Source organism: Dipodomys merriami, unplaced genomic scaffold (assembly GCF_024711535.1).
Source record: "Dipodomys merriami isolate MVZ:Mamm:240054 unplaced genomic scaffold, mDipMer1.0.p SCAF_25, whole genome shotgun sequence".
NCBI lineage: Eukaryota > Metazoa > Chordata > Mammalia > Rodentia > Heteromyidae > Dipodomys > Dipodomys merriami.
This window is the reverse complement of record NW_027203937.1, coordinates 21816973-21831236: the sequence shown is the minus strand read 5'-3', so window position 1 is coordinate 21831236 and position 14264 is coordinate 21816973. Positions and strand designations below refer to the sequence as shown.

The 14264-nt window shown below is 47.0% G+C and overlaps 1 protein-coding gene across 6 annotated transcripts in view; it reads right to left on the bottom strand.

The window, feature by feature from the left end:
• Positions 1-14264, bottom strand: part of Ppfibp2 (PPFIA binding protein 2) — a 136957-nt gene that overhangs the window by 71417 nt on the left and 51276 nt on the right. The window contains exon 1 of one of the 6 annotated variants that reach the window (XM_070035230.1): positions 5000-5289. The exons of the other annotated variants lie outside the window; for them this stretch is intronic. Within the exon in view, the coding sequence (XP_069891331.1) occupies positions 5000-5047 (48 nt within the window). The 5' untranslated portion in view covers positions 5048-5289. Of the gene's footprint in view, positions 1-4999; positions 5290-14264 lie in introns of those variants that run through there. 6 annotated transcript variants of the gene reach the window in all.

The window sequence follows — 14264 nt, the reverse complement described above, 5'->3', positions numbered from 1 at the left end:
CCAAAATGGGGCAGAGGTATTGTAACAGTAGAAGCAAGGAAAGCCCATAAAGCAGCATCGAAGAAGCCAGCACAGGGCCAAAAATCATCTGATCCGATTCTTTTCAAACTGAAAAGAAGCCTTTCCCAAGCGACAGGTAGGCAAGGTACAGCTGAGAAAAAAAGAGAGGAACAAGTGACATTGGAACAGGCCTGAGTCAAGAGGCCAGGATAGCTTTGGCCAACAGAGGCTGTTCCTCCATAAAAGAAAATACATTTGAAAAGGACAGCTATGAACACAGTTACATTTTGTTTGTGGTGAAGAGGAGGGAAGATGAAAGATTTGTTTAGATCTTCCCTCCACCCCCCATTTGAGATAGGAGTCTAAGGTTGGAGACAAGTGGAAGAGTGTGAGACTTGCCACAGGGGGTGAGAGAGTGGCTGACAGGAGGAAAGGCAAAGGTTTCCCAAAGGCTGCCGCCAGCTCATGGAACTCCCAATGGCTATGTTGTTATGGAGTGCCCATGACCCTGGTATGATGCCATCTCATTAAATCCCACTGGGTTAAAAGGCCTGAGGGCTTCTCTTCAAGGAGTTGGCAGACAGGAGTCACAGGTGTGGGCGGCTGGTTGGAGATGGTTGGATTGTAGCTCCTAAATTACATTGTGGGAGGAGGGAGGTGGGGGAGGAGGCTGGGAAAATACTTTGTATGTGTTGGCTAGAAATGGGAAGATACCTAGAGGAAATGTGGACAGACAGAACCCTTGAGAAACCATGCCCATTGCTGTCTTCCAGGTCAGGAGAACCTCTGTGTTCAGACAAAGGGACAAAGGGCTCTGGAGTAGCCAGGGGTTGTCAGTTGTGATAATGTCACCATTCCCCTCATGACATCTATGGCATGCTCTCTTGGGTACTTTGCATATGTAGATTTATCTATATTTTACAGCCAGGGAGACTGAATCCAAGAGAGGTTAAGTAAACCATCCAAGGTCACAAAGAGATATAAACCCCAGTAGTCTGGATCCAGGATCTTAGCTCTTGATCTGAAGGCCTTTTTCAGAAGCAACTGCCTATTTCTCCACCTTCCACCGCAGCATAACCTGAATGCAAGGCAAGTCAGCTCCTCCGTACCCTGAATGCAAGGCAAGTCAGCTGCCTCCATGTCTGTCTCTGCAGCTCTTCTAGCCCAACTGGCCAGGGTAGTAGATCAACGATTTGAGTTCCAGATGACACAGAACAAAGTCTAACATTAGCAACTTGAGTTCATTCCAGTCTCCTGCAGTATCCAAGCCAGTGGCATGGTACATGCATGGTAGTTTCAATTTCTTTGCGACTTTGGATTGCAAATATGCTCAAACAGTTCAAAGTGCTGAAGGCAAGGGTGCAGTGGAAAGATGCCAACAGTGCTGGGGAGTGGGCGGCCCCCACAGACCCTGCTGAGAGCTATCTTTAGAAGCTCTTTCATGGCTGTGTGGGTTGGATCTACTGACCTCAGTACAAGGCAGGTGTGAGCCGTTGGGTGAGTCAGGAAACCAAATAATTGAGGGATAGAGGCCCTCTGAGTATTGGGGGTTAGGAATCACCTTGTACTTAGGCTTTGTCTGATAGGAGAATGAACTGCATCAGCCCTGGGCAGCATTCATGCAACAACCAGAGCCAATCTGGCCAGAACCAGCAGCCAGTGAGCCTCTGCTTTCAAAAGGTAGGACAGGTTACAGCTGCTTCTTCTAGGCCCCCTGTTTGATTGGTGAGACCCAGACCTGTAACATGAAAAGGAATCCAGATCTGAAGAACTGAATAGCCCATGATGCACTGCTAGAGAAGAGGGCTGATCCATTGTCACCTGCTCCTCCTTCAGCTTCTCTTCCCAGTAATAGCCAATAGCAGGTAACAGTTAGCATGTTTACTATATGCATGATACTAGACTGAGGATTTCATACACAAATCACATTTGATCCCCAAAACGCCTATACATGGCAGGCTTTTGAGGTAATCTATCTAAGATCACTATGAGTAAACGTGACAAAAGCCAAGATTCTAATCCAAGCTTCACACCTGTTCTCAACCCAAACTGTCTACATGAGCCCACCCTCAAAGGCCAGCCCTGGCAAAAAGCAAGTTCTCTTTTCTGAACAAGTATTTCTCATCCAACTCAGCTCCTCTCTGAACACAGTGTTCTCCCCTTGACCTAAGGCATTACACCCTCTTGTCCTGGTTGAAGGGCAAAGGCTCCTGCCCTGTGTACCTGGCCATATCCACTTTGGGTACTTCTTCAGAATCCCCTCTGTATGGAAGAAGGAAGGAGATGCACTTCTACCTCTAGAACCATAGGTCTTCAGAAACCTGTGCTCCCCTTAAGAAAGCACATGGAAAGGGAAAAATGAGTTGGTAAGACCTGAGCTACATGAGCCCCTGGAGGTAGGGAGTCCAGCAAAGGATTGTGTGGGAAAGGAGGGGCCTAATGTGGTCAGATACAAAGAATGGGAATCAGACAGGAGTAGGGTATTTGGAGTAGAAGCTTGGAAAACAGAGGGAGTGTACCTGAGAGAGATTAAAAGGTAAGAACTAAAAAGGTAAGTGGAGGACAGGTTGGAATAGGCCTCAGAGGTTAAATAAGTTAGAAGAATCTGAGCTTTCTCAGAGGTTAAGTCCTGGGAGCTCAGGATCAGGATCACGGGATGGAAAGACTTTTTTTTTTTTTTTGCTCACGAGAGATTATGAAAATCTGCTGGTTGTATTTTGGGTGAAGAACAAGGAATCAGAGAGCACTTGATCATGGTATGTTCTGCCACTAAGACACGTCCAATGCTGCCACGTTATGTTTTTGTTTTTAATGATCCTTAGACTCTACAAATAGAAGAGAAAGCACCTGTTTTGCCAGGAGCCATGCTGGGGAGTGGGCTTGGAGCTTCCCTCAGCACATTTCCAGCCATCCTCGACACCAGAGCTTACAACTTGAAGCTTTCACAGTGTACAGTGAAAAGACTTAATGTCTCCAGGCTCCACAGACAGAATATCTGCCAAGGATTAGAGCTTCATCTGTCCAGCAGTGAGGATGGGGTTCCTGTATCTCCAGGCACACAGAGACTGGAAGGAGTGGTGAGAAGCTTCGTGTTGGAAATGTGGCAATAAAGGCTAAGTAATTGGGAAGTGTGCTTCTTACTTATTTCCCCCAGCACGCCACCTCCACCCCCAGTGAGGCTTTTTAGGTGCAGACTGTTGCCAAGATGTCTGATATCCCAGCATGCTCCCTTGTGGCAGCCATGGCCACTCCAAAGCAGGGGCCAAGTACAGGCAGGACCACTGATGGGTTCTAAACCAATCATTTTCAACATACTTGGCAGAAGAGATGAAGAAAGAACCAGACAGGAGAACAGAGTTCAAGACAAGGAGACCCACCAAAAGCTAACACACAACTAACCACGGGGAGGTTCTTAGCTTCTCTTGGGCTTTGCTAAATGAGGGGTTTGCATTGGCTGACCTCCCCCCCCCCACACTACAAGCCATTCAGTGCCATAATTATGCTCAGCTGCTTCATTTTTCAAACACAGCCTAGCAGATGCCGCATTATAACTAGAGCAATTTTCTTAAAATACAAATTGGACGCCTCAGTGTATCCCATATCGCTTTCTTAATACAAGTCCCCTGCCAGACAAACCACTGTCACCCACCACCCTCAACCACAACCTTTATGTCCTGTGATCTGGTATCTGTCTTCCTCTACCCACCATCATCACTTAGCTCAGCCACACTGGCTTTTTCTGCCTTGAAACCTGCCAGCCTCCATCCTGCCTCAGGCCCTCTGCACGTACCATTCACGTTATCTAAATGTTCTGCACTACTCCTACTGCTCTTTAAGGTTTCTATAAAGTGTTATTTCCTCAAAGAGAGCTCCCTGACCTTTACTTCTCAACTATCAACATCTGTTCCGGGCCTTCCAGTGCCCTTCTTCACTGTACTTATTAGTGTGTAATAAGAGTTTACTTCCTGGGGCCCTGCAGCCTCCACTTCCGACAGAAGTGGTAAATACACAGGAGATTGGCTCTCCTTTACTCAGCTGTACACCCAGCACCAGGAGCTCAGTATTTGCAGAAGGAGGGTTTCAGCGTGCATGTGCACAAACTACCAGCCATGTGTTTGGGGTGGGGGTGAGCACAAGTGCATCTTCCTGGCCGGAAACTCCCTAGACCTCCTTTCCTTCTGCAGTTACAATGTCAAACCTCTTATCTGTCAGCTGCTTTTGTTCTTCCTGCCACTGAAAGACATCCAGCCTAAAATTCCTCAGTGCCGAGACCAACGCAAGTCTGTCTCGGTCAATTTCAAGGCAATAACCAAAGAGAACACCTGAGTTTTGCGTGTGACATGATCCAGCCCCCAACCTTCACCCACTTCCCACTGCCCACTTTCACGCAGATGCCCTTCCAGCCCTGCCCCCACAAGAAGGCATCAACAGTTGAACAACTCAAATCCTGGGCTTCAGAGTGTTGGGAAGAGGACTCCCCTAGAACCTTCCGCCGGCAACACAGAAGCTCATTTAGCTGGCACGTTGTACCCACCACTCTGGATAACATCAGAGTTGAGAACGAGTTAAACAACTTCCGAATTCAGAATGTTTAGAAAGAGTGGTAAGCTTCTGCACTGGGTCCTCAGACCCCAAAGTGGTAGACACCTTTCTTTTCTTTTTTCTGGTTACAGTGTTTAGAGCTGGTTTAAGAGACTAAGTTACAATAACTAATTTCCCTCACTCGATTCTTGCCTTTCTGTGTATAGAGGCTCATTCACCAGAATGTCAGAGCAGAAACAAAGACAGCTGACTCTTTTCTCCCCTCATGTCTATAATTAGATTCTCATGAAGAGCCTGGCTACCACAGGGCTCTGCTGGACAAATACCTCCCCCTAACACACACGCGTGCACGTGCATACACAAACACACACACACACACACACAACCCAAACACCCCAAAGTGTCTCTCCCCTCACTCCTCTCCACGGAGACCCAAACAAAGCGGCCAGTCACTTACCCTCTTCAGCCACGAGAAATGCTTGTAAACATCAATATCCCCATCCATTCTGGGCACCCATGTCAGCAGTTAGAGTCCTTGGTTGAAAAAGCTTTTTTTTTCCCCCTTGGCTAAGGACCAAGCCCTCTCTTCCTTGGCTCTGCCCCTCTTCCCCTCAGAGACACCAGGCTGTGTTCAGATTTCCCCACTTGCTTAGCCTGTGTCCTTCAGCCTTTCCCTAAACAGTTGCAGATACACTAGGAGTCAGACTAGACTGTGCTGCTCCAGGGTCCTCCCCCACCACCCCCACAGGCAGGCGCGTGTGCAGGCACACACACACACACACACACACAGAGGCACCCTGCCTGGGGCTCAGAGCCCCAAGGAGCAATCAAAACTTACATAAAGGTGGGGGTGGGGGAGAAAAGACTTGGACAGGAGTTGTAAACACACACACACACAGACATACACACAGACACACACAGACACACAGACACACACACACACACACACAGACACACAGACACACACACACACACACACACACACACACACACACACACACACACACACACACACACACACACACACACACACACACACACACACACACACACACACACACACACACACACACACACACACACACCACATTCTCCTCTGTGATAATACCAGAGCCTGCCAGAGGAAAACAGTCCTGAAGAAAATTCCTTGTCTGGCTTCTCTCTTCTGGAGTGGCTGGAACTCATTACTGAGAGCCCCTGATTTCCTGTCTCTGCTTCACTCTGCCTGTACCCACGGGCTCCCAGCTGCTCTCAGTTTATTTGGGACTGGGGAGACAACTAAAAATAAGTCCTGCTCTCTGAGGAGCTTGCTGGTTCCCACACACAGCCTGACCCCCACCTCAAAGCCCACGCCTTCCCCCTTACAGGCTAGCGACAGGCACCCAGGGGAAAGCCTGATGTCTCCAAAAAAGAACAGATTCAGAAACAGCTCCAGTCCAGGACCCAGGCCCTACAAAGTACCAGACCAGTGCCCAGCGTTTGCTGCCCTTGGCAAGGCTGGCACTATCCACTGGAGACCAACTGTGGCAATGTTTGCTACTTGCTCTCTCAGGGGAGCCTGGCTCCAGGCTGGCAGCTCCCTGGTGGCTATATTCTATACCAGGGCTACTGCTTCTGTTACGTGTCCCAGGCCTGCCTCTCACTTGGTGCAACAGGGAGGTGGAAAGGGTGAGGCCGCTTCACATGTGTTTCCCTGAGATTTAAGGAGCAGCCCTTGGGTGGGAAAGGAATCCTAGGAAAGCTGGAGGAAACATGCTGGCTTTCCAGGGTGGCCTCCCCAAAATGTCCACTCCATCTCCTCATCTTCATCTCCTTTGAGAGCACCCCTAAGAACAACTTTTCTCCCTTGCCCAGCCCTTAATGTGTGGCCTTTGGCTATGGCTGATTATGAAAGTGGTCTTTGATGTGGGTACAGTGGGTGCAGTGGTTACATGCAAGGGCCCTGCCCTCTGTTGTGCCATCATAAATGGCTTGCAGACACTCAGCATGTGACTGCCAAGGCCTTCCCATGTCTCTTCTGAAAATCTGGGCCTGAGTAAAAGCCCCCTTCTGAGTATCAATAGCCAGAACCTGTATTCACCAAAGCCCCAAAATGTGGCCCACAAGACAGGGCAGAAGTAAGGCCTGGCAGCCTACTTGAGGCAGGAGCTGGGCAAGACAATCATAGGGGCAATGCAAGGAGAGCTCTGGCCAGCAGCTGGCATAGGGGAGGAATACATTCCTGGAGACACACCCAGATTAGAGGCCAGAAAGCAAAGCTGGCGCTGTTGCCCTGCTCTGAGGTCTAGATCCCTGTCCTCACTCTGGCCTAGTTCCACAGTGTGGACCACACACCCATAGCCCACCATAGATAAGATATGTTAGTAAAGGGGAGTATTGTTCTTTTCTCTTTTCTTTCTAGAAACCTGGGGAAAGTCAAATGAGAAATTCAGTAGGTCAACACACACTTGTCCTGCACCCAAGGCAAATGAAGCCAACTTCCTGCCCTGGGTAGATAAGGAATTACCACATGGCATGTAATAAAGGTATAACTGAGGCTCCAGGGAAGATGGGGGTAAAATCCAAAATTGGATGATGGAGGAAGAGAGGCAGGGCTGAGTCCCACACTCTCTGTACCTCCTCACTCACAAATCCCCTGGGTGCTCAGCCAAGACCCCTTATCACACTGGTGAGGTGAACTATGGGCATCTTGACCAGGGGCACCTAACAGTGACCCATAGTTGAGTTTCAGAGGATCAGGTACGTCTTCAAATAGAATCAAAGATATATACAAAGTATGCAGGGATGGGAGAAACCCTTGCTCATCTTGGAAGAGCATAGGGCCCTTCCATAGCTTCTGGTACAATGAAGGAGCAAGGCAGGAGGAGCAGGCAGGTGACTAGGTGATTACTTCTCAGCAGCCTTATTAATCTCCTTGGAGAAGGAGCTGGGTACTTTGCGTCCTGACAGAAAGCTTTTCCTGTGGCCCCTCCTCCACTCCTTCCGGATCACTCTTCTTGTTAAATGAACCATGCTGTACTATGGGTCATGGTCAACAAGTCTCTATTACACTGGCCCGTAAGAAGTAATGGCTGGCAAGTCTTTACTGCATCAGGCTACAGGAAGTGGTGGCTGACACCAGCCGGTAGGAAGTGCATCTGATTTATGACTTACTTTTTTCTAACTTCTTTTCCTAACCCAATTCCTGGCACACATTCTCTTAATGAAAGAATGGACCTCAACCGCTGAGACCAGTAAAGTTAAAATTCTACCTACTTGGGGAAAAAAAGAGAGAGACTTGAAGATCTGTTTCACCAGAATAAAGATATTTCATTCAAAGAAGAGAAAGCACAAAGCCAAGGTTACCTATAAGCTCTACTCATATGTGATGGACAAAGGTAGCCTGATGAAGAAGAAAGGGAAAGAAGGGAAAAGGGAGGGAAGGGATGAGGAAGAGGGAGGGAGCAAAGAATCCAAACAAGCTGAGCTAAATTCTTGACATATTTTTATGCATCCTCGAGCAGAAATTCTTAACCTTAGTCTTTTAAATTTTTTTCTCTTTAAAACACCAAAGTGTATTTTCCTTCCATGTAATATAATGCTCAAATTCACAAAATAACACTCCAAAGGCTCTAAGAGCAGAATGCAGGAATGAAAGGGTTGGAGAGAGGTAAGATGGGGTAAACACAAAACCTTCAGCCACCTCCTCAAGATTCCTGAGTGCTCATTTTTATCACTCTGGTGAGGTGAACGATGGATATCTGACATTCACCCTCAGTGGCTCTCCTGACTAGAGGTGCTTTACAGTGGTCCATGGGCAGGCTTCAGAGGATAAGTCTCTGAATATATCTACTAGATATACACAAAGTCTCTATGTCTCTGAAAAGTTTTCATTAGATTATCCAAGTGGTCCATGATTCTCATGAAGCAAGAAGTCTGGCTTTCATTTGTCCTAAGCAGTTACTCCTGCAGCTTTAGGCTGCTTCCTCTTCCCATTAGACTGTTCCTGTGAGGTACAGTCTCAGGGGCCACCAAGTGCACACAATTAAAGGTCGCCATGCTGACCCTGACAGCCCTCAGGGCCTTCCTAGAAGTACTGCAGTCATCTGCAACCAGACTGAACTCATTACTGTTGGGAACATGAGGCAGCCAGCTGAGGCCAAGCACAGAAGACTATGGGACTAAGTGACTGGGAGTAGAAACACAGCTAAGAGGTCACAGTGGACATGTTTAGAAGGGAGAATTGTGTGGCTTGCCCTTGCCCTTATCCTGGGGTCTAGAAAAGAACTGTAGGATCATCACTACCTAGCTGGGGTTCCAGGGAATGGCTGAATGGGATCCTGCTGGCCACCAGGAATGAGCAGTCTCTTAGTGGGCTGAACCTGCTGAGCCCTGAGCCTTGGCCTCTGGGCCGTGGTGACAGCTGCTAAGGATACCTCCTCATCAGATACAGCTTGTCCTACAGCCGACATGCTACCCAGTGGCCCTGGCTTCAGAAATGGGGTTGTTAGGGGAGAACTGGGCAGGAGTCCTGACCATGAAGCATAATCCTGGCCACCATCATCCATGTCTCCTGAGTCTATAACATGGAGAACTCACCTCCAAAATGAGCTGGGACAAAGCCCATGCATATTGTAGACTTTGTGGGCCGTAAAGCCTCTGTCATATTCGGTTTTGCTATTTGAAGCCTGAAAGTGGCCATAGCCAAGGCCTAAACCAGCAAAATGTGGCTGAATTCCAGTAAAACTTTATTTATGGATACTGAAATGCGAATGGTATATCATTTCCACATCACAGATTATTCTTGTGACGTTTCTTCAGTCATTTAAAAATGTGAAAATCATTCTTAGGTATCTAATAAGCAGTGGTCAAATGTGGTCTAGGGTTTGTTGGCTAAGCCCAAGGTTAGGACAAAGCTTCCCCATGGAGAATGCATTGCAGAGCTGGGGGGCTTCTGATGAAATGTAGTATGTGATCAGGCAGTTGGGAATGGAGCTTGAGATTGTGCATTGTTAACAAGCTCTTAGAAGATGCTCATACTGCTGGTCCACACCAGGAGAAGTAAGAGGTAATGGATCTATTTTCATAGGTTTCTTAAAGCACTGGGTATCAGAAGCATGAATTCCTGGAGCCTCCAGGGCTGCCTCACCGCTAGTGGGTGCTGAAGTACAGAAGGTTCTGGGTATAATTTAACATGCTTCTTTGTGGGTAGAGGGTAAGTAGGTATCTACATATTCAGACCTCAAGTTAGGCTAACCTGCCAGCATCCTCTGTCAGATCCTCTGGGCTGGAGGCAGGAAATTTAGTGGGAAGGATTTATTTGCTCTTTCACTAGTGTTTGCACATTCTTGGTCATTTATAAACACCGGTTCTGAGGGACTGAAATCGTCTTTTGGTCAGGTCTGAAAGGATCCAGATTGCTTAGAATTTACTTGCTTGGGGGTGAGGGAGGGGATTAAAAAACCCAGGAAGAGGAAAACTGCTAAATGTTCGGTAATGGAAAGCTCATCTAGTGCTGAGTGCTGTGCAAGGAACACTGCAATCAAAATCCCTCAGAGCTCGGGGATCTTCCCTAGGGCACAGCTGGCAGATACCTGGGCCAGAAACTGGCTCCTGGAATGAGAAGAGCTACCCTGCTACACCCCAAAGTAGGCACTGGGAGCAAGGCACTCTCCAAGTGAAATTTCGGGTCAGTGTTCCAGGGACCAGCTCACCACATAACACCCTTGGCTTTTCTCCCTCAGCCCCCACAGTGGAGGCCTCCCCTGCCTATTCTCTGTCCACTGGTTTCCAAGGAAAATGAGAAAGAATTTTCCTTTCCAGCTGACCCAGATACACTGACCAGCAGTTTCACTATTGAGAAAGAGATAGATACTTTCTTTCTTTCTTTCCCATCTAAAAAAAAGGGAGGGGGGAGAAAAATCTATTTTCTCAAATAAAACCCATATATTATTCCTGTTTCTAAGGATTTAGACTTCCCAGCATTTGTCCCTGACTCCCACCTACTGGCTACTTCAAGTACTGCATGGGAACAAAGAACCATCATTACCCATCCAGCCCAGGGATTGGAGTCCTTTGGGAGAACTAGATGGAGAATGGGGAAGAATGATGGAAAGGGTTAGTAACACTGATCAAGATGCATTATACTCCTAAATTGCATGTTGAATGGTTACCCCTTTATGCAAATAATTAAAAATAAAAATATATCTTTTTAAAAAGGTGAAGAGGAAGGATAAGGAATGCTAGCTTCTACTTATTTCTCAGCTTTCACTCAACTCCATACTTGACATAGGTGCAAATAAGAAACCCACATTGGAAATTGGTTCATACAGTGTTTGTCTCTCTATCTCTGTTTTTACCTCCCTGCACCCTCCCCCCTCATTTTTTTTCCTTCTTCCTCCTTCCTCTCTCTTTCCTTCCCTCTCTTTCCTCCTTTCTGTGCTGGTGACTAGGAGCCTCCTACATCCTAGGTAAGCAGCAATAGTGCTGAGATACATCCCAGAGTCCCCCTTTCTCTCTTTCAAGATCCACTGGAAAAAGTTTTCCTCTAAAGTTTTGTCTGTAGCTTTTCAAAATTAAAATGTTTAACACAAGTCGATCTAGACCTGTCTTTTGTTCCCTGCCCTGAGAATAGAGATACAGAAATGAATCACACAGTAAGGGAAATTCAGGCTCCAATTTTCTAATCCATACAACAGCTTTCTCTCCACATCTTTTTTGCAGCTCCTCTGGCTTTTCAATATGGTAAACAGATTTGCCTCTTTGAGCAGAATGAAAGATTACAAGCGGAATCTGGCAGGAACACATGGGCTTTGTTTGAGGAGTGGAGAACTGAAGGAGCCGCCATCTGTGACAAGGTGGCATGCAACTGAGAAGGGGGGTTGAGGGGGACATGCTTCTCCTGAGCCTGGGTCTCTTTCTTTGCTCTTTGAGTTCCAGAGGTAACTGAAGTAGCCAACATGCAGCATGGCTTTCTTCATTCTCACTGGGATGCAGGCCTCCGCTGAGCCCTGACATCTCCATAGACATCTTTATAAACTCTCCAAATTGACTCTGCTTAGGAAATTAAGAGATCTGGGCAGATAGGATTCATAGCTCAGAATTATAAAGAAGCTCCTCAGTACAGGCCAGAGAACAAACCACATGATAGAATGCCTGGCCAGATCTTACAGACCTGGACTTTTCAAATTATCAAACTGAGTGATTATTTCCAGTAGGGAAATCAAGCCTCAGAGGAGAGAAAAGGTTTGTGGTGCCTTTTAAATCTTTCCTACCTTCCACACTCCCTCACATTTGAGCAGCTTGCTTCCACCCTCCAAGGTATACTGAGTGGCGTACCTGCATCTTGCAAAAGAAAGCTTGGGCTCCCATTGGTGACCAAGCCTGAGGCATGCGGTTCTCTGCCAGCCACTTCCCTTTCAACCTGAGCGATGCCCTGACTTGCCCTTGCCCTGTTGCTTGTAGGTTTGCCTGACTTCTCTGACTTCATCTTGAACCTTTGCCAGGGATTTTCTTGGTCCATATCCATAATATTAAACAGCAGGATAGACTGCCTGTTGGCATGTTAGAGAAGCACCCATAACTGCTTTGCCTGGAGACTGCTAGCTCAGGTATCTTTTGAGCATCACCCGAAGTCTAGAGACACTAATCACCATGGTGTACTAGCTACTATCTACTCCCTAGCTTTTCTTGTAGTCAATTGCTTGCAAACCCCATGTAAATCTGTGAGTCTCTACCACCTAACCTATCCCTGATCACACTAAGTGAACTCCACTTAGCAAAGCCAAGCAAGTATAGAATGGTAGACACCCCCTCCCAGACTACAGGAAAGCCCACTTGAGGTACAGCCAGAATCCTGGAAGTAGTTACACTGGCACCAGACCCTTCTTGCCTGGGGTACATGCCAGAGCCACTGAGGAGTATCTTGCTCCCTTCTGGATGTCAGGACCATCTGGTAAGTTTCATAAGCTCCTGACTGGAAATATCCACATACTCCAAAGGGCATCAGCCTGTGTTCTACCACAGTAGAGGGAGAGGAAGAGGGGCTGTTCCTATCTGGAACTTGGCTCCGGAGCTATCACAACAGAGGTGCTTCAGCCTTTCGAGAGGGCAGGGAGTTCATCCCCTGAGGACACTGACCCTAAGTTTTGCTCTATCTGCAAAATAGAGGAGACCACCTGCCCATTTCCTGAGGGTAACACTTCTGCTATGACTTAAGGTAGAACAGCAGCCCTACTTAGGCTTCTTTGTAGACTAAGTCCTATTCACCTTAGATTCTAGGAAATTCCCTGAGCAAGAGCCTCATCCACCAGCTTTCCAGGCACAGGATGAAAATTCACATACAGATTCTGTTCTTAGACCAAAGAAGTCCAAAACTTTTGCTCCTGGTCTCACTGGGGCCCCCAATACTATCCTTAAATTCAGAGAGCCCCATACCTGCCTTCTCCAGCCTGAGGCTCACTTCTCTTAATGCTCACTGACACAGAGCAGCGCCCTCCCTCCCCCTAAGATCTGGAAACCTACTTAAAACCCAGCACCACTGAATCCTGGGCTCTACTTGATCTTTAGTATGGTCCTGGCCTATTTATAACCATCTTTAGATGGAGTCCTGGATAACAGGTCTCCTGCTGGCCATACTGGTCCAGCTTCATCTCAGCCCTGCCAAGACTCAGCAGAAGAGAAATAAGGTCTCCCATGCCAATACCACAGAGCTGCCCACTGTAATGGACTAGGACAAGGAGCTACCTCTCCATTTAAGATATATAGTCCATTCCTGTGCTAATCATCAGCCACTCCCCTACATCCACCACTGCCGCTTCAGCAGCCCCTTTCTCTTGTGGACTACAGATGCCACAGTGCCTGTGAAGCCTAAGGTCTTTGAAGAAGAATAGCAACAGAGGGGGATGAGGGAGGGAGGGAGGGAAGGGAAGGGACAGTGGGAGAACAACAAAGGAGCCGGTAACAGTGCTCGACAAAAAATGTACTCATTACCTTACTCATGTAACTGTAACCCCTCTGTACAGCATCTTTACAAAAAAATAAAATTTAAGGAAAGAATAGCAACAGAAAGAGACCCTGTCTCCCAACATGTGACTCTTCTCCGCTGGCCACACTTGATTGATTCTGGTAGCCACCTTACCCAAGGGCAGATAATCCATAACTGTGCTTAAATGGAAAGTTTTAAATTTCTATTTTATATGCACTCATTTTTAATTGTTGGCAGTATTTAACTCCAAAAATTATTAGATGGGCCAATTTTTTTCTCTTTAGGAATTTGATTTTTTTAATTTATTTTTTAATTTTGTTGCCAAGGTGATATACAGAGGGGTTATAGTTACATAAGTAAGGTAGTGAGTACATTTCTTGTTGAACTTGTTACCCCCACCCTCATTTTTCTCCCACTTTTTTTTTTTGTACCAGTCCTGGAGTTTGAACTCTGGCCCTGGGCTTTGGCCCTGAGCTTCTTTTTTGTTCAAGGCCACTCTACCACTAGAGCCACAGTGCCACTTCTGGCTTTTTCGGAGTAGTTTATTGGAGATAAGAGTCTCACAGATTTTCCTGCCAAGGCTGCAGTCCTCAGTTCTCAGCCTCCTGAGGAGCTAGGATTATAGATGTGAGCCACTGGTGCTCAGCTATTGATTTTGTTTGCTCTTAATGTAGGAATCATGGAAATAATTTGTCAGTCAATCATAAGAAACAAAACTTAAATCCATATTGTTTGCAAGATTTCTCATCAAATCTTC